We start from the raw sequence: 27,947 nt of genomic DNA, 5'->3' as shown, positions 1-27,947 counted from the left end.
TCTTCTGTTTATCCCATCCACCCATACGCACACGAGTTTCCTCATGCACATGAGTTCTTCTCTGTACTCTAAAGTTGGATTTTGACGATGGATGATGCACGATGGAAACGATGTCATAGTCTCCAGGCCAAGGTGCCTTAAGAAATGAATGCATCTCTCCAAGAATGACTAGAAGAGGAAAATAAACATCGTGCAACAAGTGCTCGGGTAAAGCACCGACGAAATCACGGAGATTGGCCGGAAATACAACGACAGATCCAACTTGATTAGATTGGAAGGAACCCTCTCGTTTGCGTTCTTGGAGTGCCGAACCACATGACGTATGCAGATTTTTGCCAGTTTTGCGGCTCCTTCATCCAGCACATACTCGAAATGCGAACTGTGAGGTAAGAAGTTCAAATCTCCTTCTTTTGCTAGATTGTGATACAAGTGGAAGTACTGAAGTAAAGATCGTCTGTTTATTTGCTTTTCATCTTATCTTTACAGGAATGATGGGATTGAAAATAGGTATAACATTTTGATAAGGTTTGATTCTCAAGAGTCTACCGATACATTCTACCAGCATTTTAGAGGGAAACGATTTGAGACAGGAGAAGTGATGGATAGATAGGTTCCCAAACTAGTAACCTTACTTGCAGGTTAGAAGGAAGGGTATTCAAAGATCTAAGAGATGACCACTAAAAAAGAAGGATCAGCTCAGAGAACCTAAGAACGTTGATGATAATAATGATGTTACTTGTTCAGAAAGTAATAAGAGATTGAGAAGTTTGTAATTGAATTCTTATTATTAAAGCTTACAGAGGCGATGCCTTATATATCAAAAACCTAGAACGTATTTCGAAAACACATATGGAAATTGTTCAATAATTATCTTAAGACAAAAATATAAAAAACCAAATCATAAAACTTCAAAGGCGGTTTGAGAAATATAGCGACATAATACTCATGTCACAATACTCCCTCCTTCACATCATACTTGCCCTCAAGTATGAAAATCAGGATATTTAGCAGCAAAGTCTTGGTAGAACTCCCATGTCGCAAGGTCTGGAGGAAATCCTTTCCATTGCACCAAAACTTTTGTGACAGCCCTGTTATGGCGTTTGACCATCTTCTTCTCAAGAATTATTTCAGGTTCTTTAACGCTTCCAATGTCCGTACGGTACTGAGGCAGAACTGGTGGTGAGGTATATGGATTAGGACAGAGCTTAAGTTGACTCACAGGAAAGACGTTATGAGTTGAAACATTGGATGAAAGAAGAAGCTTGCGGTAAGGGACGGTGTGCTGTGTCTCTAGCGTACTGTCCAGCTCCTGAAGATTAAGTGAAGCAATCTGAGGATCTTGTAAGTTGAGTTTGTCGAGACTGCTTCTTTTCATTTCTTTGGGATTGTTTGGTGTAATACCTCTGAGAACATGTTTCAAACCATTAAAGTTAAATTCTATTCGCAGGTTTAGAAAGTCCCACAGAATTGCTCCCAAAGTAGATAGCCACTGAACACCAAGCACCAAGTCGCTGCATCCCAAGGGCAAGGTTCGTATTTCAGAACTAAACATGTATCCCTGCATCTTCCAAGAAAATGTGTTACATTTGTACTTAGTAGTCAGTTCTCTACTTGCTGCGATGACTGGCGTTGGTTTGATTGGTATCAAAGTACATCCTAAGCCTTTAGCGATATCTACATCAAGAAAGTTATGAGTGCTGCCTGGGTCAATTAAGATATTCAACTTTCGTTTACCGTACTGGCCCATTAGACGCATACAGTTAAACGTTGGGGTTCCACTTAAGGCGTGTGCAGAGATAGTGGGAACCTTGTCGTTTGTGTCGTCAAGAGTTGTTTCACGTATTTGTTCCTTCAATGTGATTTCCTCGTCGAACTCTGTATCAGCTTCTAAGAACAAGAATTCAGCGCGCCGGTGCTTCAGATGATGACCAGGTGTAAATGGCTCCTCGCAAAACATGCATAAACCCTTACGTTTTCTTTCTTGCATCTCCTCAAAAGAGACCCGCTTTTGTGGTTTATTAGAAAGTAGAGGTTCATTGTTTTGATTTCCACCAGTGTCAGGTGTAGAAGATGTTGAAACGCTGTGTTGATTCTGGGTGGGCGGGCCAAAATTGGATCTTTGAGAGTTGAAGGTGGGGCGAGATGTCTTTGTGGGCGTGTGCGACAAAGAAAGCTCATGTAGTTTAGCTATTTTTGCTGCCTCTGGAACTGTGGTGACTTTGAATTGACGCACATGGAAAGCTAAGTGCTGGTGCATATTTGTCAAAAATATGCTCAAGGCATGAGCTGGAGCAAGCGTGATTCGAGTCATAGCAGAGTCAAACTTTTCCAAATACTCATCAATTTTATCATTTCCTTGTTTCAGACTGACGAGCTCGGATAAAGGATCGTCGTACAGCTCGCTGAAGCGTTCAGAAACTGCAGCAACGTACTCGGGCCATAGTGGGAATTGGTTGTAACGATTTGCAATGTAGGAGTGGTGCCACTGGAGAGCTTTGCCCGTCATGTGAAGAGAAGCGAGTCGAACCTTTAGTTCCGGTGGAGTGCTATCAATTGAGAAGAATTGTTCACAGCGGTAGATCCATTCTCTGAGTTCAGAACCATCGAACATAGGAAAACCGATCTTTGTTAGCCGTGACGATAGGCCATGATGAACGGGTGGGTTGTTGGTGGGAGTTGGTTTTGATATGCTGTGCTCTGTGTTGAAACGGTCTGGTGGATCCTTGGTTTGAGGCGACCCGTCCGTAACAGCAGAGGAGGGTGCTTCGGTTTGTTTTCCTTCGCGTTGAGTAACAGGAGGTCGAGCATTAGCGAAGTACTTCTCCATGAGTGCTTCAAGTCTGTTGATGTTATCGTGGAGTTCCTTGCGGATCTCTTCTGTTTGTTGAGTTTGCAAAGAACGGAGCTCATCGATTTGCTTGGTCATGTCGTTCAAAGCGGTTGTTGATCTTGTATCTCCATGGTCCTGAGGAGTTTATGCTCTGATACCAATGAGACAGGAGAAGTGATGGATAGATAGGTTCCCAAACTAGTAACCTTACTTGCAGGTTAGAAGGAAGGGTATTCAAAGATCTAAGAGATGACCACTAAGAAAGAAGGATCAGCTCAGAGAACCTAAGAACGTTGATGATAATAATGATGTTACTTGTTCAGAAAGTAATAAGAGATTGAGAAGTTTGTAATTGAATTCTTATTATTAAAGCTTACAGAGGCGATGCCTTATATATCAAAAACCTAGAACGTATTTCCAAAACACATATGGAAATTGTCCAATAATTATCTTAAGACAAAAATATAAAAAACCAAATCATAAAACTTCAAAGGCGGTTTGAGAAATATAGCGACATAATACTCCTGTCACACGATTCAATTCTCTTGAGGTATGATTTTGTTTTGAGACACCCTAAGGCTGGTCTATAGTTACATTTTATCTTTGTGATTGATTAGCTGTTGCCAATTGTGTACATGATGATGTCTGTCGCCTGCTTTTTACTCTAGATGTTCAGTTTACCGGTTATAGTGGATCTATTGACCATACTCAGCCTTCTTCTGCTGGCCCAATTGAGCAACCTACTTTCCCTGTTTGTCTTGGTAAGCCCTTAAAGTTTGATATGGTTTCGTCTGGCGCTGGAAGTGTAGACTTTAGGTGGTGTTTAGATTGACAGTGTAGTTAGTGTCATATGTATTAGACACATAGTTGTCTCACATCGGTAGTTGGAAGGGATCCTTAGTAATATATAAGGTGGATGGACCACTCCTCTTATCACCAATTGGTTTTAAGTGTGAAGCCCATCTAGCTTAACATGGTATCAGAGCCCGATCCACGCAGTCCAACCCGATCCACATCGATCTGGCCCAAAGTTGGCCCATCGATCTTTGCCCGAACATTCCGAGATTGACGCTCAAAGAGCCATCATCTCGAGGGGGCGTATTAGACACATAGTTGTCCCAAATCGGTAGTTGGAAGGGATCCTTAGTAATATATAAGGTGGATGGACCACTCCTCTTATCACCAATTGGTTTTAAGTGTGAAGCCCATCTAGCTTAACAATATGTTGTGCATTTAGTTTCGTTTTCTCCTTAAACCTTTTTTTGATATTTGTTCATGTTTTCAGAGAGATTGGACCAAGACACTGGTGGTATTCTCACAACTATGTGCAATCACTCCTTCCATTGTTCATGTATTTCTAATTGGCCAGATTCTTCTTGCCCAGTACGGTTCTTTTTTTCTTTTTCATTTTTCATGCCAATTTTCGGATCCTATGTCAATTTTCCCTAATGTGGTGTTGTTTTTTTTTTGTTTTCAGGTTTGTCGATATTGCCAGCAGCAGCCTGAAAATTCAGTATGTTGTGTTTGCCAAACAACGGAGAATCTCTGGATGTGTGTTATTTGTGGGGTTGTTGGCTGCGGAAGGTATAGACTGCAATTAGCACGGAGTCTAGTGACAATTATTTTTTGGTTTCCTTCTCGTCTGTACAAGGTTAATGGTTTCTCCTTGTTAATTACTCATTGAAGGTACAAGGGAGGACATGCCAGAACGCACTGGGAGGAGACGGATCATTGCTATTCACTTGAGCTTGAAACACAGCGTGTTTGGGATTATGCTGGTGACAATTATGTTCACCGGCTTATTCAATCCAAAACTGATGGCAAGCTAGTAGAGTTGAGTTCTCACGGTAGTTTGAGCAAGGATGGTTGTGGAAGCTGTGAATATTCTGATAGTGGAATGACTGATGCTCTCTTGAACAGTAAAGTGGACATGGTACTACTTTTGTTTCATGTTCAAATTTGCAACTCTTAAGTTACTCTCTCTCTCTCTCTCTCTCTCTCTCTCTCTCTCTCATTTTCTTTTCATTTTCAAACCACAGATCATCAGTGAGTACAACGAACTCCTCCAAGCACAACTAGAGAACCAAAAACAAGTAAGCACGTATTCCCTTTGCATTTCTTGTCTCCATAACTACTGGTATTTCTGTAACGCCCCGACCGCCCACGGCTAATGGGCCACCCACGCCCGCTCTCTCGGCCCGTGGACCCCATCCCATCCGACGGTCGGTCGTTAATTTTTCCAAAGCTCGGACATGGTACTACTTTTGTTTCATGTTCAAATTTGCAACTCTTAAGTTACTTTATTGCTTTCTCTCTCTCTCTCTCTCTCTCTCTCTCTCTCTCTCTCTCTCTCATTTTCTTTTCATTTTCAAACCATAGATCATCAGTGAGTACAACGAACTCCTCCAAGCACAACTAGAGAACCAAAAACAAGTAAGCACGATTCCCTTTGCATTTCTTGTCTCCATAACTACTGGTCTTTCTGTAACGCCTCGACCGCCCACGGCTTATGGACCACCCACGCCCGCTCTCTCGGCCCGTGGGCCTCATCCCATCCGACGGTCGGTCGTTAATTTTTCCAAAGCTCGAAATCATTGTTTACTGACCCTGCAATCACCACCCGATCTTTTCCCGTGCTTTGGCCTCACTTACACGGTATCGCGAATCACTTCCCGATAGGTCACCCATCCTTTCACTACTCCAGCCCGAGCATGCTTAACTCTGGAGTTCTAAACGGATGTGTGACGGAAAAGGTAAGTCAACTTTGGTGACATAGGTAGTCAAATCAATTCTCTTAAGCCTTTTCACATATCACAACTCGGGATGTTACAATTCACTCCATCTCAAAGAACGCAACGCCCTCGTTGCGTCCCACGACATGTCTCAAGATGCCTCTCAGGTCAGAACTGAGACGGCTAACCTGGCTCTGATACCACTTGTAACACCCCGACCGCCCACGGCTAATGGGTCACCCACGCCCGCTCTCTCGGCCCGTGGGCCCCATCCCATCCGACAGTCGGTCATTAATTTTTCCAAAGCTCGAAATCATTGTTTACTGATCCTACAATCACCACCCGACCTTTTCCCGTGCTTTGGACTCACTTACATTGTTTACTGACCCTTGTGTTTTTTCATCGTTTCCTCTCCCGTTAGTATTTTGAAAAATTGCTACAAAATGTAAGGAGGAAACGGAACAGAAAGTCTCAGAGGCTGCGAGCAAGGCAATAAGCCAGAGACTGCAGAAGCTGCAAGCCAGACGTGACAGATGTTTCAAAGAGAAGGAATTTCTTGAAGATGTGAGTATACATATATAGGTTTTGTGCAGAGGTAGTTTTTTCAGTAGAGGACTGACTTGATGTTCTCGCTTATTTGTAGTTGAACGAAAATCTGATGAAAAATAAGGACGTATGAGGCACCAAGATTACCGAAATGGAAGAAAGGTATGTTGCATGAGGAACTAAGGATTGAATTGTTTATTCGTCATTTGATGAAACTGAGGTTGGATTTGTAGAGAGAAGAAGGCGGTTCAGGTGAAGGATGAAAAGATTGAGCGCTTGGAAGAACAGGTAAAGAAACATGTATACAACCTGCTGTGTCGTATAAAGACATAATTACTAAATGTGTTTAATTGAGACTAACAGCTAGGAAAGCTAATGGCCCAGATGGATGGTGGTGAGAGTGAAGGATCAGAGTTAAAGGAGGAGGTGAAGGACGGTACAGTGTTGCCCATATCAGCCAATAGTACTACCACTTCCTCTGGGTCTGAGAAAGTTAAACATGCGAGTAAAAACATGTAAAGCAAGTTTTGTGTAAATGTTTCTGTGTGTTTCTCATTAACCTTTACGTCAAATATATACAACTCAAGAGATGCCGATAAGGCTTATCTCTAACTAACTCTAACCGACTTTATAAACACATATTTATCTCTAAATAATTACATACTTATCAACACTTGCGGCGTTGTTGTCACTAGCTGTAGGGTGCAAGAAACTCAGGAGGTTTCATCTCATTCGATGCTTAAACGTGGCGAGCGTTGAGTGGTTGTAGTATTTCGGAAAGCTTGAAGAGCTTTGTATCAGGAACTGCAGAGGGGTTGGGGAAGCTGGGAGTTAGCTGGAGGAAGCTTCGTGTTCTGAAGTTCGAGGTAGATGCAAACTACAGGAACATGAAGGTTTATTATGATCAGGTAGCTGTGGAGAGATGGCGGAAACAGTCGGTTCCTTGTGATAATCTGCGTCGTAGCTCCAGGGAGAGGGAGAGGGCTCGCTTGTGTGCTGAGAAAATGCAAGAACCTGGAGAAGCTTTATCTGGACATCATAGCATTGGTCGAGAAAGCTAAACACCTAAGGTGCATCTCATTGCGTGTTCCGTCTGATTTCACTCTGCCTCTCTTGAACAACGTCGCCCTGAGATTAACCGATGAAAGCCTCATTGCCATATCTCAACACTGCTCAAAGCTCGAATCCTTCAAGGTCTTTCTCAGACGATGAGTTTCCTTCTCTCTTCTCTTTCACCCTCAAGGGATAATCAATCTGATCCAGAAATGCCCCATTCGAGAGCTTTCTCTTGACCACGTGGGGATGGAAGCTCTGTGTACGGCTCAGAATCTAGAGATCTTGGAGCTTGTACACTGTCAGGAAGTGAGCGACGAGGGGTTGGTTCTGGTGACCCAGTTTCCCTCCCTCACTGTGTTGAAACTATCTAAGTGTTTGGGAGTCACTGACGATGGACTTAGAGCACTTGCTAAGACTCGCAAACTGGAGTTGCTTGTGCTTGAAGATTGTCCTCAGGTTTCAAGAAAAGGTGTTAATGGTGCTGCAACGTCTGTATCTTTTAGGCAAGACTTGTCATGGATGTATTGAGATCACTTCATTCGCTTTATACAAGCACCTTTTTTGCTACGTGTTCCATTGACTTGTTTTGGATCTTCTTTTGTTTTTGGATACATGTCGTGTGTGATCTGTTTGATTAAGTGTTTGAAGCCTTATAATCATTTATTTAACATAATATATGGTATTATTCAAAAAAAAATAATAAAAAAAAAATCGTTGAACCTATTATTATAACGGAGGATCAGTAAAAACAAGTTCTACATATAAACAAAGATTGATGATCTTACCTATAATAATAGGATCAACTAAAGGACTCCCTAAGTTGTTTGTCCAGATCTTGAAAAAGGGATGGTGCCTACTGGAAGATGAAGAAATGAGAAGCTCTCTTAGAAGGTATTGGCTCGTTAACTAGTGTTTTCTTGCAGTCATCCTAAAAGCATGCACGTTGTAATAGTAGCTCACAATCTCTTCTCTGCTCTTTGAAGAAAGGATACTCTTCAGCTCACTGAAGAAAGATGGGCTAAGTGTAGGTGGAGATGCCATCAAAAGCTTTACTTTCTTCAGTTCTAAGTCTGTCCAATACTGCAGAGTACCTTCACCCATACTATCAAAACACCACATGTAGAAAGCTGGACCAAGTTCAAGTTTCAGTTTCTCCCGTTTTGTGTTGATATGGAATCTGACACATTGAACAGAATCTGAGTTTTGGCAGCCGCATGGATCTTGTCTTCCTTTCCCAATAGGATCTCTTTCGATAAGAAGATTACTGTTGCTTTGTTCTTTGCTCAGCGGCCAGACCCGAGGGCCCAACCACTTTGCATCGCTTTCGGTGTTGAGGCCAATCCACTCAGGTACCTCAGCCTGAAACTGTGAGCCAACTCGAGCACATGGTCTATCCTCCTCATCTGATGAACTATCTGAAGCCGAGCCACTCCCATCAAATCTGAGTCTCTCTCTCAGATTGTAACTAGGTCCAGTACTATCCTCATACAGAGATGGATGCATCTTCTGGATTTTCTGAAACGTACAAGCAAATGATCACAAGACTTGAAATGGCATAAACATGGAATAAGAGTGGTGAAATCAGAGAGAAAACATTCACAACCAGGTGCTAAAGCATTATCATTGCCTAATGCTAAAGCATTCTCATTTCCTAAGTTGCTACTAAAAATTCCTATTAAAAAGCTTTAAAACATGCTATTCAAGACTCAAATCTCATCTTCACGATTAAACTCAAACATTGAATAATAAAAAGTTAGTGCATTTAATTAAAATCATATGGGCCTTTTTCAAAACAAGTGCAAATGCAAACTTGTTGAATAACTAACTATATATATATATACACACCTGCCAAATCTTTTGACAAGACGGATCAGTGTTTGTTCTTGAAGCCCTAAACAGAAGAAGCTCCTTCCACGGCTCTTCCCTTCCATAAGCTTCCCACTTTGATCTATCAGGCAAAGAACCAATAGAACAAGTATCACATGGATCCTTAGCAGCCTCTCTTAACCATTTCAACGTCTCCAAAGGACACTCCCGTTTCCTCTTCCCAGGCGAAAAAGAGCAGTCAAGTCTCATAACTTTATCCACCTTCTTATCATCATCATCATCACCACAACTTCTCTTAGCTTTTGATACAAACCACTTAAGCTCAGCTCCTAACTCCCTCGAAGCAGTAGTACCATACCTCCTCTTAACCTCACATAAAAAATCCTTAAGACTAGCCATCAAACCATCCGAGACTCCACACAACTCAACGCTATCGTAACCAACTCTGTTCAACCACCTAGCAAGTGCATCAAGATACTTAACATAGATCAACTTCGCAGAAGATGCGTTATTAAACCCTAATCCACACTCTCGAGCAACTTCATCCCACGAAACGGCATCGCCTCTGCGACTCACGCTGAGGAAAAGATTAAACAGATCGACGGCTCTCCCGTCGCCGGTCATCGGAGGAAGAGGTCGGAAACTATCCGCGGGGCAAAACTCGACGAGGAACGATTCGAGTAAGCTTCGGAACAAGGAGGCCAGTGAGTACAACGAACTCCTCCAAGCACAACTAGAGAACCAAAAACAAGTAAGCACGTATTCCCTTTGCATTTCTTGTCTCCATAACTACTGGTATTTCTGTAACGCCCCGACCGCCCACGGCTAATGGGCCACCCACGCCCGCTCTCTCGGCCCGTGGACCCCATCCCATCCGACGGTCGGTCGTTAATTTTTCCAAAGCTCGGACATGGTACTACTTTTGTTTCATGTTCAAATTTGCAACTCTTAAGTTACTTTATTGCTTTCTCTCTCTCTCTCTCTCTCTCTCTCTCTCTCTCTCTCTCTCTCTCTCTCTCTCATTTTCTTTTCATTTTCAAACCATAGATCATCAGTGAGTACAACGAACTCCTCCAAGCACAACTAGAGAACCAAAAACAAGTAAGCACGATTCCCTTTGCATTTCTTGTCTCCATAACTACTGGTCTTTCTGTAACGCCTCGACCGCCCACGGCTTATGGGCCACCCACGCCCGCTCTCTCGGCCCGTGGGCCTCATCCCATCCGACGGTCGGTCGTTAATTTTTCCAAAGCTCGAAATCATTGTTTACTGACCCTGCAATCACCACCCGATCTTTTCCCGTGCTTTGGCCTCACTTACACGGTATCGCGAATCACTTCCCGATAGGTCACCCATCCTTTCACTACTCCAGCCCGAGCATGCTTAACTCTGGAGTTCTAAACGGATGTGTGACGGAAAAGGTAAGTCAACTTTGGTGACATAGGTAGTCAAATCAATTCTCTTAAGCCTTTTCACATATCACAACTCGGGATGTTACAATTCACTCCATCTCAAAGAACGCAACGAGGGCGTTGCGTCCCACGACATGTCTCAAGATGCCTCTCAGGTCAGAACTGAGACGGCTAACCTGGCTCTGATACCACTTGTAACACCCCGACCGCCCACGGCTAATGGGCCACCCACGCCCGCTCTCTCGGCCCGTGGGCCCCATCCCATCCGACAGTCGGTCATTAATTTTTCCAAAGCTCGAAATCATTGTTTACTGACCCTACAATCACCACCCGACCTTTTCCCGTGCTTTGGACTCACTTACATTGTTTACTGACCCTTGTGTTTTTTCATCGTTTCCTCTCCCGTTAGTATTTTGAAAAATTGCTACAAAATGAAAGGAGGAAACGGAACAGAAAGTCTCAGAGGCTGCGAGCAAGGCAATAAGCCAGAGACTGCAGAAGCTGCAAGCCAGACGTGACAGATGTTTCAAAGAGAAGGAATTTCTTGAAGATGTGAGTATACATATATAGGTTTTGTGCAGAGGTAGTTTTTTCAGTAGAGGACTGACTTGATGTTCTCGCTTATTTGTAGTTGAACGAAAATCTGATGAAAAATAAGGACGTATGAGGCACCAAGATTACCGAAATGGAAGAAAGGTATGTTGCATGAGGAACTAAGGATTGAATTGTTTATTCGTCATTTGATGAAACTGAGGTTGGATTTGTAGAGAGAAGAAGGCGGTTCAGGTGAAGGATGAAAAGATTGAGCGCTTGGAAGAACAGGTAAAGAAACATGTATACAACCTGCTGTGTCGTATAAAGACATAATTACTAAATGTGTTTAATTGAGACTAACAGCTAGGAAAGCTAATGGCCCAGATGGATGGTGGTGAGAGTGAAGGATCAGAGTTAAAAGAGGAGGTGAAGGACGGTACAGTGTTGCCCATATCAGCCAATAGTACTACCACTTCCTCTGGGTCTGAGAAAGTTAAACATGCGAGTAAAAACATGTAAAGCAAGTTTTGTGTAAATGTTTCTGTGTGTTTCTCATTAACCTTTACGTCAAATATATACAACTCAAGAGATGCCGATAAGGCTTATCTCTAACTAACTCTAACCGACTTTATAAACACATATTTATCTCTAAATAATTACATACTTATCAACACTTGCGGCGTTGTTGTCACTAGCTGTAGGGTGCAAGAAACTCAGGAGGTTTCATCTCATTCGATGCTTAAACGTGGCGAGCGTTGAGTGGTTGTAGTATTTCGGAAAGCTTGAAGAGCTTTGTATCAGGAACTGCAGAGGGGTTGGGGAAGCTGGGAGTTAGCTGGAGGAAGCTTCGTGTTCTGAAGTTCGAGGTAGATGCAAACTACAGGAACATGAAGGTTTATTATGATCAGGTAGCTGTGGAGAGATGGCGGAAACAGTCGGTTCCTTGTGATAATCTGCGTCGTAGCTCCAGGGAGAGGGAGAGGGCTCGCTTGTGTGCTGAGAAAATGCAAGAACCTGGAGAAGCTTTATCTGGACATCATAGCATTGGTCGAGAAAGCTAAACACCTAAGGTGCATCTCATTGCGTGTTCCGTCTGATTTCACTCTGCCTCTCTTGAACAACGTCGCCCTGAGATTAACCGATGAAAGCCTCATTGCCATATCTCAACACTGCTCAAAGCTCGAATCCTTCAAGGTCTTTCTCAGACGATGAGTTTCCTTCTCTCTTCTCTTTCACCCTCAAGGGATAATCAATCTGATCCAGAAATGCCCCATTCGAGAGCTTTCTCTTGACCACGTGGGGATGGAAGCTCTGTGTACGGCTCAGAATCTAGAGATCTTGGAGCTTGTACACTGTCAGGAAGTGAGCGACGAGGGGTTGGTTCTGGTGACCCAGTTTCCCTCCCTCACTGTGTTGAAACTATCAAAGTGTTTGGGAGTCACTGACGATGGACTTAGAGCACTTGCTAAGACTCGCAAACTGGAGTTGCTTGTGCTTGAAGATTGTCCTCAGGTTTCAAGAAAAGGTGTTAATGGTGCTGCAACGTCTGTATCTTTTAGGCAAGACTTGTCATGGATGTATTGAGATCACTTCATTCGCTTTATACAAGCACCTTTTTTGCTACGTGTTCCATTGACTTGTTTTGGATCTTCTTTTGTTTTTGGATACATGTCGTGTGTGATCTGTTTGATTAAGTGTTTGAAGCCTTATAATCATTTATTTAACATAATATATGGTATTATTCAAAAAAAAAAAATAAAAAAAAAATCGTTGAACCTATTATTATAACGGAGGATCAGTAAAAACAAGTTCTACATATAAACAAAGATTGATGATCTTACCTATAATAATAGGATCAACTAAAGGACTCCCTAAGTTGTTTGTCCAGATCTTGAAAAAGGGATGGTGCCTACTGGAAGATGAAGAAATGAGAAGCTCTCTTAGAAGGTATTGGCTCGTTAACTAGTGTTTTCTTGCAGTCATCCTAAAAGCATGCACAATGGTGTCGTACTCTCACCATTGTTCTGAAGATTAAAAATATAAAAAATTCAAAAAGCAAGAAAGAGAAATAGAGCATGTTAACACAATGAGTGTATAAAATTAATTTTATGAGAGCATGTTCTTGTATGAGAGCATGTTCTTGTCAACACAATGAATGTATAAAATTAATTATATGAGACGTATGTCAACATAAGGGAGTTATTTAGAGAGGGAGAGCTTGTGGACGCTTGCAGTATACGTATATGGAAACGCTTGCAGTATTTATAAATGTTTGGTGCTTACTGATCATCAAATAATACATGATACCATCCTGTATATAGTTATTATTCGTGAAATGATTTGTATAAGTGTCATCATGACATTTAATTTCAACAAAACAAATAACATGACACTAATTTAATTGTGACATATATAATTTTCTTTATAAAAATTTATATTTTTGGTAATTTTTTTTAAATAAGGTAGTAACTATTAAATTTTACATTATCATTAATGTAATTTTTTATATAAATATTAGAGGCAAGACAAGTAAATATATTAATAACTTATATATCACTATTCAATTGGTATATATATTACATTAATAAAAGTAAGCTAAATATAAATAATAATATAATTTTTTACATCAATTTATATATCATATTTGTATAAACATATCTATTTTACTAAAAGTTAATTAGGCTTTTGCAAAAGTGACTCATAAATAACATAAAATCAACTACAAAACTAACATATGTTTTTTTTTTGAATTTTTTTGTCATATTCAGCCCACAAGTTAACATTATTTACGAAAATACAACTGTTTTTTTTTTTTTCTAAAATAACTATTTTACTCTCTCAACCTCATAACTTTCATGTATTTACAAAATTGACATTGCCATCAATACACCAACCACCATAAACAACCAATTTGAAGCTCTCAATACACCAAAATCGTTACTCTACTCATTCTTTATTCATTTTTATCAACTACAAACAACTTCTCTTTCATTTTCTCTCCATATTCATCCAAAAAATCCAAGATTTTGATTCTTTAAATTTTATGGTTTAATGAAGCGTTGAAGCTTACGATTCTTACATTTTAATGAAGCGTTACAATTTTGATTCTTTCATTTTCTCTCCAAAATATTAACATTAAATTTCTGATTTTTTTTTTTAATTTTCATGAACAAAAGTAACTAAATTTTGAAATCTGTTAAAAAATAAAATATTAGTTTTTGTTTTCAAAATTTTTTTCTATAGTATAGATTTTTAATAATATAAATTAAACAAAAACGATGGAGGATACACAAATTATGATTATAACTTTATTTTTCAAAATCATTAATTGTCATCTATATGTTAATTATATTAGGTAATTTCGTAGCTTTTATTTAAGGAAATAATTGAGAATATATTTTAATGCATTACTAATCAATTTGATGGTTCATTTAATAAAGAGAAAATGAGTCAAATGACACTAAACCAAGTTTTTGTTCCCAAACTAGCAGTCAAGATCAAAAGTCACAAAAATAGGTTTCATTTAGTGATCAAATTACCAGCTTACCCCATTCTTAATTTAATCTAATTATTAAATAACAAAAGAAAAAAAGATTGAAAACCTTTCGTAAGTTTTGCCGTCGTCTCCGTAGCGCAGTCCGTCGTCTCTTTCTCGCCTCCGTATCGCCGTCTGTCGCCGTCGGAGGCATCCTCGATCCGCATCGTCCTCGATCTGCATCATCTACGCCTCTGATGATGGAGAAGAGAACGAAGACAGCGAAGAGCTCTTGGGTGATGACTTTCTGGACGGTAGCGGCGAGATGAGGAACATTAGATTCGGGTTCTGACTCCGGCGTTTGTGGAACGAGATACGCTGAACGAGAAGATTGTGGTTCGTCTTCTTTTGCCCTTGCTTGAGCTTACTTGGTGTTCCTATATTAGTGTTGCTTTGCTCTTGTGTTTAGTGATTGATGGGTCTGAGTTTGAGTTTAATTTGTGTTAGATAAGAGTTTCATTATGACTTTTGAGTTTACATTGCAAGATAAAGAGTATTATGATATACATCGGTTTCTAGTTAGTCTTGAATTGGTCTTGTCATGTGTATATATGTATAGTTTGTTATTCATATGTGTGCAAATCTTATCTCGTGAACCAACAGATATCAGATATCATTTCTCGATTCGAACGCAAGGGGTTCAAGATTGTTGTTCCTTCCAAAGATTTCGCACAGAAGCATTACCACGATCTCAAGGAAAGACCTTTCTTCAATGGCTTGTGTGTCTTCCTTAGCTCTGGTCCTGTTATCGCCATGGTAAAGAAAAACTCTCTCCTCAAACTTGTGTAATTTGATAACAAACTCAGAGAATAATTTGATTAACATAACACTGGCTCGTTGTAGGTATGGGAAGGAGAAGGTGTGATCAGATACGACGTAAACTGATTGGAGCCACCCATCCTCAGAAATCTGAGCCTCGGACAATCAGAGGAGATCTTGGAGTTGTTGTTGGGAGGTATGTTCGTTTTTCTTTTCTTGGTATTCGTATTAGGACATTATCGAGATTTGGTTTGGTAACTGAAATGTGAATTTGCATCAGGAACATAATCCATGGAAGTGATGGACCAGAGACTGCAAAGGATGAGATTAATCTGTGGTTTATGCCTCAAGAACTTGTCTCTTACACCAACAACGCTGAGAAGTGGATCTACGGATAGCCATCATTAACAAAAATTGCGTTAAGATTGCCTTGTAAATTATTTTTGAATTGTTTTGTAAATTATTTTTGAATTGTTTTATAAGACTTTTCTCAAATTTAGGATAACAATCCAGAACAAGAATTGTTTTAAGATTTTCTCGTTAGTTTTTTGAATTTTTTCGGAATGTTTTGTTCAAATTTAGGATAGCTATCCAGAAAAAAATAATTCCTTAGGATTTCTTACGCGTTTTATAGAATTGTTCTGATTTTGATATTTTTAACAGGTTTTCGACAGATGGATTAAGTCAACTTGAAATGTTCAATAACCAACATTATTTACTATAAATGTTCAATATTTACTATCCTAACATTTTTTTCCTTTTTAAGTATTTCAGGAAGCCCTTCCTAAATATTTTACTTGTTATCCTAACAATTTTTTCTGTTTAATTAAATAATAAATTTTCAAGAAGTCTTTCCTAAATATTTTACATACTATCATAAATATGATATATATGTAAGCTTGTTAATATATGATATCATAACATTTTTCTTTATTAAATTTTCAAGAAGCACTTTCTAAATATTTTACTTACTATCCTAATATTTTATTTTTAATTAAATATTAAATTTTGAGGAAGCTTTTCATAAATATTTTACTTGCTATCATAACATTTTTATTTTTAATTAAATATTAAATTTTCAGGAAGTCCTTCCTAAATATTTTATTTGCTATTCTAACAATTTTTAATTAAATTATATTTTTAGAAAATCCTTCTTAAATATTTTATTTGTTATCCTAACATTTTAATTTTAATTAAATATTACATTTTCAGGAAGGTCTTCCTAGATATTTTACTAGAAAATCCTTCCTAAATATTTTATTTGTTATCCTAACATTTTAATTTTAATTAAATATTACAATTTCAGGAAGGTCTTCCTAAATATTTTACTTGCTATCCTATATAACATATGTGTTTTATAATGATACCACATTTAACACTTTTCGATATAATTATTGAAAATGCTTCAAGCTATCATATTTTAATGTTCTCTGTTTGATATATGTTCTCTATTTTGTAGACAATAAACTTTATTTGGTGATTTCTATAGTCAATGAATTTTTTTATAGATTTTGATTTTTTTTGGAATATTAAATTTCAGTTTAGGATAGCCATCCTGAACAAGGATTGTCTAACATTCCTTACACGCTTTTGATTCTCTTTCAAAACAGACTTATGCAAGAAAACACACTCATTTTTTTTTGGAAACTCATCCTGAACGTGCTAAAAGATATCATATATAACATATATGTTTTATAATGATACCACATTTAACACTTTCTCTTATAGAATTATTGAAAATGCTTCAAGGTATCATATTTTAATGTTCTCTGTTTGATATGTGTTCTCTATTTTGTAGACAATGAACTCTATTTGGTGATTTCTATAGCCAATGAATTTTCTTTTAGATTTTGATTATGTTTTTTTTTGGAAGATTAAATTCCAATTTAGGATAGTCATCCTGAAAAAGAATTGTCTAACATTCCTTACACGCTTTTGATTCTCTTTCAAAACAAACTTATGCAAGAAAACACACTCATTTTATTTTTCTGGAAACCCATCCTGAAAATGCCAAAATCTATCCTATATAACATATGTGTTTTTAATGATACCACATTTAACACTTTCTCGATAAAAATATTGAAAATGCTTCACGCTATCCAATTTTAATGTTCTCTGTTTGATATGTGTTCTATATTTTGTAGACAATGAACTCTATTTGGTGATTTCTATAGCCAATGAATTTTCTTATAGATTTTGATTATGTTTTTTGTTTTGTTTTGGAAGATTAAGTTCCAATTTAGGATAGCCGTCCTGAATAAGGATTGTTTAACATTCCTTACACGCTTTTGATTCTCATCTAAAACAAACTTATGCAAGAAAACACACTCATTTTATTTTTCTGGAAACCCATCCTGAAAGTGCCAAAAGCTATCCTATATAACATATGTGTTTTTAATGATACCACATTTAACACTTTCTCGATAGAATTATTGAAAATGCTTCAAGCTATCCAATTTGAATGTTCTCTGTTTGATATGTGTTCTATAGTTTGTAGACAATGAACTCTATTTGGTGATTTCTATTGCCAATGAATTTTCTTATAGATTTTGATTATGTTTTTTGTTTTGTTTTGGAAGATTAAGTTCCAATTTAGGATGACCGTCCTGAACAAGGATTGTCTAACATTCCTTACACGCTTTTGATTCTCATCTAAAATAGATTTATGCAAGAAAACACACTCATTTTATTTTTCTGGAAACTCATCCTGAAAGTGCCAAAAGCTATACTATGTAACATATGTGTTTTAATAATACCACATTTAACACTTTCTCGATAGAATTATTGAAAATGCTTCAAGCTATCCAATTTGAATGTTCTCTGTTTGATATGTGTTCTATAGTTTGTAGACAATGAACTCTATTTGGTGATTTCTATAGCCAATGAATTTTCTTATAGATTTTGATTATGTTTTTTGTTTTGTTTTGGAAGATTAAGTTCCAATTTAGGATAGCCGTCCTGAACAAGGATTGTTTAACATTCCTTACACGCTTTTGATTCTCATCTAAAACAAACTTATGCAAGAAAACACACTCATTTTATTTTTCTGGAAACCCATCCTGAAAGTGCCAAAAGCTATCCTATATAACATATGTGTTTTTAATGATACCACATTTAACACTTTCTCGATAGAATTATTGAAAATGCTTCAAGCTATCCAATTTGAATGTTCTCTGTTTGATATGTGTTCTATAGTTTGTAGACAATGAACTATATTTGGTGATTTCTATAGCCAATGAATTTTCTTATAAATTTTGATTATGTTTTTTTTTTATTTTGGAAGATTAAGTTCCAATTTATGATAGCCACCCTGAACAAGGATTGTCTAACATTCCTTAGACGCTTTTGATTCTCATCTAAAATAGATTTATGCAAGAAAACACACTCATTTTATTTTTCTGGAAACTCATCCTGAAAGTGCCAAAAGCTATACTATATAACATATATGTTTTTAATGATACCACATTTAACATTTTCTCGATAGAATTATTGAAAATGCTTCAAGCTATCCAATTTTAATGTTCTCTATTTGAAATGTTTTCTAGATTTTGTAGACAATGAACTCAATTTGGTGATTTCTATAGCCACTGAATTTTCTTATAGATTTTGATTATGTTTTTTTTTGTTTTGGAAGATTAAGTTCCAATTTAGGATATCCATCCTGAACAAAGATTGTCTAACATTTCTTACACGCTTTTGATTCTTTTCGAAAGCAGACTTATATAAGAAAACACATTCATTTTATTTTTCTGGAAACCCATCCTGAAAGTGCCAAAAACTATCATTGATAACATGTGTCTTTTATAATCATATCATATTTAACACTTTCTTTATAGAATTACTGAAAAGGCTTCAAGCTATCATATTTCCATGTTCTCTCTTTTATATTTGTTCTATATTTGGAGATTTCTATAGCCAATTAATTTCTGATTATGTTGTTTTTTTTGTTGTTCTGAAGATTAAGTTCCAATTCAGGATAGACATCCAGAACAAGAATTGTCTAACATTTTTTACACGCTTTTTTATTCTCTTCGAAAACAGATTTATGTAATAAAATATACTCATTTTATTTTCCGGAAACCCATCCTGAAAGTTCCAAAAGCTATTTTAGATAACATATGTCTTTTATAATCATACCACATTTAACATTTTCTTTATAGAATTACTGAAAAGGCTTCAAGCTATCATATTTCCATGTTCACTCTTTCATATGTGTTCTCTGTTTTGTAAACAATGAATTAAATGCTTCCAAGTAAAATGTTTTGTAAACATGCTAATATGAAATGTTCTGGAAAGTTTTCCTGAAACTACACAAATCCTTCCTGAAATTAACAAAACCACACAATTTCACAAAAACAAGCGACTAGAAATGTCATAAGCAAATTCATGAGCCTACCAAAAATATCAATATGCTTCAAGACTTCCAAGAATTTCTTTAATACAACATAAATGAAACAAACGTCGTCATCATTCATTATAAACTTTTTACTTGTCCAAGACAACATCAAAGTTAAAAAACTCAATGAGTTACCTTTGTTCTTTAGTTAATTGAGCTTCAATGTCTTCTTCACGCTAAATTTTCTAGAGGGTTTCTTGGAGTCTTCTGATGCAGCTGAGACAATAAACAAGTGAAGCTGAAGAAGGAGCCTAAGCACACTTGGCCCCGCCTCTTCTTCCTTGTCATTCGTTTCTTATGGATCACTGTAACTCAACACCTTCAACCCAAACTTCACATAAAGGAAGGAGGAACTGTTGGACCAAACAATCTCAATAAGGGAATTACTCTTTGACAATATCACGTTTGTAAAGAGTAAGGCACTGGTAAGAGAATTTTTCTAACCTGTAAATAGTCCACATGAGACTGCAGAGAGAAGCCCAAAGAGATCTCCAACAAGGGACCGTTGCCCGTTGCTAAACACATATATCAACTGTACGTTAAAAGAATATGGTTGATGAAACAGTACAACTTTATGTAATCATGAGTTTTATGAGAATGAGACCTTTCCAACACGTACATACAAAGCAAGATTACTTTATTAAAAATTGAATTTTCTAGATGATACAATACAAAAGGTCAACTATCAATTAAGAACACAGTTCGGGTTTAGCTTTCACGTTATAAATACACAGAGATATCTTTCATTTTCTAGGATTAAATGTCATATTAAGATGCATGGTTTAGGATGAGTAACATAGAAATAAACTTACAGAGACGAGTACGAAACAGAGATAAACCAATGAAGAGGACATTGAAGAGCAAAACCTGCAACTGATGTGTTGTCCAATGGGAAGACCCAAAACAGCAGTAGAAGAAGGGAGTTCAAAAACGAGTTTGGCGACATTGTGACTAAGTTGCTGCTTCTTTACAAGCTTGAACTCCTTGAAATTCTCTGGATCTAAACACCCTACAAACCCAACAAAGACACAAGCTTTACTCAAATCTTCAACTTACATTAAATAAGTACCACAAAGGCTCAATCTTTATTCAACCTTTCAAACAGAGACAAATCTCTACACAAATCTTGACCTTAAGTAGATTGAAATTGGAACCCAGAGAATAATGAATTGAAAAGTTTCCAATTTTGGGATCAAACCTCTGCGTTTCTTGGAGGAGGAGAGACAATAAGCAGCACTGGCACTGACTGCGACGAAAGCGACGAAGACGCCCAAGAGAATCTGGCGATCTAAGGTTCGGAGAAATTCGGTATCCATTGGCGAGCTTCAGCAGTGGCGGAGTCATCGTGTCTCAGAGGGAATTTTAGTCGGTTCAGATTGTCTAAATCAAACGAAATGATCCTGAAATGCAATAACCTCTTCAGACCCATGGGCTTTTGCCGATCATCGATTTGGAACGTCCACGGCGAGTCCTGGCGATTTGTCTCCGGCGATGACAGAGCTCGATGACGATGTCCATGGCAGCTTGAAGCCGACGTTCAATTTTTTATTATTATGTATTTTCTTTTGTAAATAAAGTATTAAATTAGTGAGGGTATTGTAGTCTTTTAATCAATAAATGAATGTTATTTATGTGATTTTTCTCCACTGGTGCTATTTTGGTGATAAAAACTTTAAAAGTGCTATTATGGAGAATTGCCCTTTAATAAACCGTATAATATATATCTATATGGATCAATCTATTTTTCTAAGAATTCTCAGAATATCAATATGGTGATAACACGTGGTTACACTCAAAAGCTGTAATGCTCATCAATTAATATATAAGAGATTTTGCTTTACAAATATATTACAATATATCACAATATGTGTCATTTTTTGCATCTTTCTCCACATTTTTCTTCTCTTCATTCCTTCTTGTTTTCTCATTCTTCTTATTTTTTTCTCATCTTTTCAGCATCCACATTTTTTCCTTCCCGCTTTCTCTCTCTCTTTCTTTTGTTTTGGGTTGACTACCTCAATTGATAATGAGGGATTGTAGTATGGTTTAGGCCTCGCTATGTTTCAGAGGGTTAAGTGTTTTATTTTTGTTTGGGTTAACTAGTGCAGTTAATAAATAAATGATTATACTATTCTATAATAGGCATACATAATATAATTGTAAGTATTATATTATTATTTATGCTATTAATATGAATCCATTTTTTTATACTACTTGTTTAGTAAATATAGTATAGTATTTTTTTGTACAATCTTCCTCTCTGCAGTATCACGCGCGGCAAAAGGAGAGACTGGTCCAATTTCGTCCATAATTGTCCCATCTTGGAACCACTTTTTTGCTAATTTATTTTCTATTTTTACTGTATTTTCTCCAACCTGAAATGGGCACGAGTACGAGGTTCTTGTGATTTTTTCTACTTGCTCAATTAGCTATATGAATTCGTAATATTTCTTTACTAAAATTAAAATTTCTATAAAAATGAATGGCCAATCTTTTTTTTTTGGTTTATTGAACTGCCTATGTTTAGAGTGTATTGCATATAAAAAGGGGGGGGTGATAGAATTAGAACAAAAAAACATCAGTTACAAAAAAGTAAAAAAAAAAAACTAGTTTCTAGAATCTACAGTGAATCATGAGGCCTGGTACTTTGTTCATGGTTTCTTGTATATGCATATCCCTTGTTTTGAGTCATGTTCAAGGTAATATACCATTTTTTATAATTTAAGATATTTTTTTTACTTAACCAAGAGCGTTGTTTTGTGATTGAAAAAACGATGTGGTTTAAAATTCAATCTTGGCTCTTCGAAATTATTATTACATTAACTGAATCAAAAACTACAACATCATTTATAATTTTCAGAGCCAAAAATATACTCCCTCTGTTTCTATTTGTTAGTATTTTAGTAAAAAATGTTTGTTTCACAATATAGGTAGTTTACATATTTCAATACATCTTTTTCATTTATAGGATATTATGTGACCAATGAATTAATATTATGTTTTTTTATAATTGGTTGAATTAATTAATTAATTGATACTTTTTAAACAATAATAACTTTCTAAATATTTGAGATTTTAGGCAAAACTACTTACAATTAAAAACAGAGGAAGTATCATTTATATTTTAATCTTACTAAAGTACGCAATTACGATAACACTAGTTTTGAATAAATATATAATTCTCGAAGTGGTTTCCTTTAGCTATTTCTTTAATATTCTATTTCTTTTTTAATATATTTCATTTGATATTAATTTTTCCCTATTTTATATGCAAGTAAATCATTTTTTTTGGAGGGGGAGGGAGTATTTTATAAGCTTAGTTGAATAACTCATTTTTATGCAACCAAATGGTTCTTCGTATTTATTTTTTACTTGGTCAACTATATGAATATGAAATATCCATAATGAATAAAAATATTTCGACACAACCCTAAATCGCTTATATTCAGACTGTATGATTTTTGACTTGGTTACCAATATCTTTGTTGGTTTTATTGAATCCCCTATATTCAGATTGTATAACAGAGATTTACTACAAAAGAGATGATAGGAAGAAAACACATCTCTTACAAAAACTAAGCGAATACTAAGTTTCTTCTAATGGTAAACATATCAACCTGAACCAAGCTGAGTTGAATAATAAAAACAGAATCAAAACTGAACTGAACTTAGAATATCTTAATGGTTTCATCTTTTAAGAACCAAAAAACTGGAAGTGAACCAAGAAGAGCAATATCTCGTATAACCGGAAAAAAACAAAAGTACCAAAATACTTAGAAATATACACGAAAATATTTGAATACATTCGAAAATAACTATTAATACCCAAAAACATCCAAAACAAATGCCAAATGGTTAGCTAATTCGATCAGAACCAAATTCGAACCAAACTGAAACATTTTGAAAAAATTGGTTCCAATTTTTGAAAATATGAAAAACAAAAATCGAACATAATGGAATTGACGAACTGAACCTAACGTTTTCCAAGTAAAGAAAACTTCTATAAATTTATATTGAATTGGTATTGTGATCATGGTTTCTAGTACAGTTTATTATGAGTAACAATTTTTTTTTTGTTTGTGCTACTAAATGTTTACGGATGTTATCAATTTCTAGATGTGCAAGCTAAGCTCAAGCCAGTGTGTTATGGCACCGAGTGGCACAAAGGAACTTGCAGCAATCCTAATAAATGCATTGCAGAGTCAAACATAACAGACACGAGAACCAATAGGTATGGAGTAAAACCTTTTCGATGCCATTGTGAGAACAAGAATACTACAGGCATTACAACGAGACCCTTTAATACCACCACAAGAATGATGAAACAAAACAAGTGGAAGGTTTGTCAGTGTGAATATCCTTGCAGATGATATAAAGAAAACAATTTAGTGCAAATAACATTATAATTTTTTTTTGTAACTATTCTTATGAAGGTTTGGTTCATCGCTAATAATCTATTTTATAATTTTATATATACTATTAAAGCAGAAGCATATTAGTATTTTAACTCTTTTAACTCTTACTGAGGAGCATTTTCTTTGTATTAATTAAGGATATTCCTTTGTATTTATTTTTAATGAATTAAGTTGGTATAACTCTGATAAATTAATTTTATTATGTGGCTAATTTTTTAATAAAATATACTTTTAATAAATATTTATACTTTTCAATGAAAAAATTCAATTTTTTTATGAATGCTTAAATTATATAAATAAAAAAACATAATAATTAAGTGTTTAATTTTTGTTCACTACACAAAATAATACACAAAATATTAAGAATGGTTGAAAAAATGTTATTTGAAGTTGGACTCAATAACTCAAATGAAAAAAAAAATGTGAGAATTGGATCTGATTTCTTAATCGACCCAAATGGTTCAAGAGAGATCGGATGTGGGTAGTGGGATGGATCCAAAAAATAGCCCAATATAGATGTGCTATTAATATTACTTGATTGTATTTAATGAAATCTGCAATGTTAATAAAGAAAAATAATATAAATGCCAAACAACTCAAATAATAAATCTTAAGTAAATTTATGGTTATTGTCAAACAAACCCAATTAGAAGCTAAATAAGTCAACGAAACACCATAGTGCCTCACAATGCCGGAGAATCCGCCAAAGTGAGAGAACTATAGGGGTTTGGTTCAAATAAATAATAAATACAATATGAGCTTTACATATTAAGCAGACAATGCCCGTTGGTTGCCCAGCCACGAGAAAAGGGCAAAAGAAATTGAAAGAAGTGGTGTTATACAGAACACTTTTTACCGGTCATGGTAAAAATCGATTAATAAAACTATGATTCCAATAACACAAGGGGCAATTAGCCATATGCCCACTTAGGAAGCCTAAATTGGAGATATAACACAAGGGGCAATTAGCCATATGCCCACTTAGGAAGCCTAAATTGGAGATCCACACTTGAAGTGATGGATTGAGTCCAAAACATACAATTAGAGAGGAGAAATGGCGATAGAGTCCTTGGGGCATGTCCCTGTTAAATGCAACATGCAGCTGTTTCGGACACCTGAATATACTTGAGGAGATATCGTAGGTTTCTGTTCACCGAGATAGGCGGCAGCTACTTCTATTCTCCTCCACATATTTCCTTTGTTTTGTGTGACGACATAGTGAATGTTAACTGCCAAATTGCGTTGGAAAAGTGAAAAAACAGACATATCTAAAAAGATAAAAATAACTTTATATATTAACATCAATTTGAAACTTAGCTCTCCAGAGAGAAATTTGGAGAAGAAAACGAGTTAGAACGAAAACTGTGAGTAGGAGTTTGACAAACTAAAAACTCGATTGACAGCAATCGTTTTCTCTTGTGAGAAGGTAAGGATCGATCTCCGATTTTTTTTTAATCCTCTTTGTTCTCTATTGACTATGAAACCTATTTTTTTTGGGTTACAGAGAATGGGACATCTAATAAGGATGGTTGTCGGAGATTGGGAATGAGGAAGACAAGGTTCCTGGAGGTTCAACATGAACCACACTCGTGTGAAGTACGATGTGGAGTTCAAAGAGAACGAGAGTTACGCCTCCGTTTAAAGAATATAGAGCATTTAACCTAAAACTCAATACTTTCGTAAAGTTTAACCGACATATTTTGAGAAAAAATCAAAAATATGAAAATATTGTTTTAATGCGTATTTGCATCATAAACTCACATAGGATAATGGTAAAGGAGGTTTGGTATCTTTGTTGTTTCCGTTTCTCAAAAGAATAGAGATTTCAAAGTGGTTAATCTACTAATTTAAGCAACATACAAAATTTAATTAAAACAATTGTTAAACAAATAGAAAGATGCTCATGTACCATGGAAAAAAATTATAATAGACTAATACAAATTTATAATGCAGTTAGAAAATTTTAAACAACTTTAATGATATAAACTCAAGTATATTGAGAAACTAACAAAAAATTATACTTTCGTAGGTTTTAACCCACAAATTTTGAAAAAATTTAATAAATAAGAAAATCTTGTTTAAATTCATAGTTGCATCCCTTATTGACATAAAATGATGGTCAAAGAGGTTTGAAACCTTTGTCATCTCCGTTTCTCTCAAGAATAACATTTTCATAGTGGTAAGTCCAATGATTTAGGAAGTATATGAAGTTTTACTAAATTAATTGTTAAAAAATTAGAACGATGCCAATGTACCATGAAAGAGAGTTTATCATACATTGATAAGAATGTATAAAGTGATTAGAAATTTTTAAACAACACTAATGAGTATAAGCTTAAAAATAAACATAATTTAACTTAAAACTCAATATTTTCGTAGGGGTTAACCCACATATTTTAGAAAAAATAAAAAATATGAAAATATTGTTTTAATGCATATTTGCATATAGGATAATGGTCAAGGAGTTTTGGAACCTTTGTTGTATCCATTTCTCTAAAAAATAGAGATTTCATAGTGGTTAGTCTACTAATTTAAGCAACATATAAAGTTTTATTAATACAATTGTTTAAAAGATAGAAAAATGCCCATGTACCATAGAAGATATTTATAATAGATTAATACAAATTTATAATGCAGTTAGAAAATTCTAAACAACTTTAATGAATATAAATTTCAGTATATAGAGAAACTAACAAAAATTATATTTTCGTAGGGGTTAACCCACAAATTTTGAAAAAAATTAATAAATAAGAAAATTTTGTTTAAATTCATAGATGCATCCCTTATTGACATAGGATGATGGTCAAAGAGGTTTGGAACTTTTGTTGTCTCAGTTTCTCTCAAGAATAAAATTTTCATAATGGTAAGTCCAATGATTTAGGCATCATATGAATTTTTACTAACTTAATTGTTAAAAAATCAGAACGACGCCCATGTACCATGAAAGAGAGTTTAACATATATTGATAAGAATGTATAAAGTGATCAGAAAATTTTAAACAACAGTAATGAGTGTCAGCTTAAAAATATAGAGCATTTAACCTAAAACTCAGCATTTAACCCACTGATTTTGAGAAAAAATAAAAAATATGAAAATATTTTTTAATGCATATTTGAATCATAAACTCACATAGGATAATGGTCAATGAGATTTGGAACCTTTATTGTTTCACTTTCTCTAAAGAATAGAAATTTCATAGTGGTTTGTCTACTAATTTAAACAACATATAAAGTTTAATTAAAAAAATTGTTAAACAAATAGAAAGATGCCCATGTACAAAGGAAGAAAGTTTATAAAAGATTTATACAAATTTATAATGCAGTTAGAAAATTCTAAACAAGTTTAATGAGTATAAACCTCAGTATAGAGAGAAATTAACAAAACATTATATTTTCGTAGGGGTTAACCCACAAATTTTGAAAAAAAATCAATATATAAGAAAATCTTTTTTAAGTTCATAGTTGCATCCCTTATTGACATAGGATGAAGGTCAAAGAGGTTTGAAACCTTTGTTGTCTCCATTTCTCACAAAAATAAAATTTTCAGGTAAGTCCAATGATTTAGGCAGGATATTAAGTTTTACTAACTGAATTGTTAAAAAATTAGAACGATGCCCATGTACCATGAAAGAGAGTTTATCATACATTAATAAGAACGTATAAAGTGATTAGAAAATTTTAAATAACACTAATGAGTATAAGTTTTAAAATATAGAGCATTTGAAAATATTGTTTAATGCATATTTGCATCATAAACTCGCATATGATAATGGTCAATGAGGTTTGGAACCTTTTGTTTCCGTTTCTCTAAAGAATAGAGATTTAATAGTGGTTACTGGTTAGTCGACTAATTTAAGCAATATATAAAGTTTAATTTAAACAATTGTTAAACAAATTGAAAGATGC

General features: G+C 35.6%; 2 protein-coding genes and 4 pseudogenes across 5 annotated transcripts; 4 read left to right on the top strand and 2 right to left on the bottom strand.

Moving 5' to 3' along the window:
- The first annotated feature begins 87 nt into the window (after positions 1 to 87).
- Positions 88 to 7,910, top strand: LOC108830578 (BRAP2 RING ZnF UBP domain-containing protein 2-like; annotated as a pseudogene).
- On the top strand, positions 6,644 to 7,804 carry LOC130508741 (F-box/LRR-repeat protein 14-like; annotated as a pseudogene).
- LOC108850056 (AT-rich interactive domain-containing protein 1-like) lies at positions 7,867 to 9,952 on the bottom strand. The gene is made up of 2 exons (XM_056998787.1): positions 9,010 to 9,952; positions 7,867 to 8,679 (listed from the first exon to the last, which is right to left on the bottom strand). Exons 1-2 carry the CDS (start codon positions 9,763 to 9,765, stop codon positions 8,071 to 8,073), a joined length of 1,365 nt encoding a protein of 454 aa, XP_056854767.1. The 5' UTR covers positions 9,766 to 9,952; the 3' UTR covers positions 7,867 to 8,070.
- A 1,136-nt stretch (positions 9,953 to 11,088) lies between these two features.
- On the top strand, positions 11,089 to 12,636 carry LOC130494731 (F-box/LRR-repeat protein 14-like; annotated as a pseudogene).
- A 2,297-nt stretch (positions 12,637 to 14,933) lies between these two features.
- LOC108830586 (nucleoside diphosphate kinase III, chloroplastic/mitochondrial-like) lies at positions 14,934 to 15,784 on the top strand (annotated as a pseudogene).
- A 3,857-nt stretch (positions 15,785 to 19,641) lies between these two features.
- LOC108839992 (NADH--cytochrome b5 reductase 1) lies at positions 19,642 to 21,191 on the bottom strand. Of its 4 annotated transcripts, none has more exons than XM_018612804.2 (4): positions 20,826 to 21,191; positions 20,440 to 20,636; positions 20,072 to 20,142; positions 19,642 to 19,980 (listed from the first exon to the last, which is right to left on the bottom strand). In XM_018612804.2, exons 1-4 carry the CDS (start codon positions 20,941 to 20,943, stop codon positions 19,923 to 19,925), a joined length of 444 nt encoding a protein of 147 aa, XP_018468306.2. In that variant the 5' UTR covers positions 20,944 to 21,191; the 3' UTR covers positions 19,642 to 19,922. The 4 variants fall into 4 exon arrangements, with proteins under 4 accessions (XP_018468306.2, XP_056857690.1, XP_018468307.2 ...); XM_057001710.1 differs by having other exon boundaries at positions 20,457 to 20,636; positions 20,826 to 21,190; XM_018612805.2 differs by having other exon boundaries at positions 20,072 to 20,159; positions 20,826 to 21,189.
- Between the last annotated feature and the right edge of the window lie 6,756 nt (positions 21,192 to 27,947).

Source organism: Raphanus sativus, chromosome 2 (assembly GCF_000801105.2).
Source record: "Raphanus sativus cultivar WK10039 chromosome 2, ASM80110v3, whole genome shotgun sequence".
NCBI lineage: Eukaryota > Viridiplantae > Streptophyta > Magnoliopsida > Brassicales > Brassicaceae > Raphanus > Raphanus sativus.
Note: the sequence above shows the minus strand (reverse complement) of the source record. Positions and strands in the feature narration are given on the sequence as shown.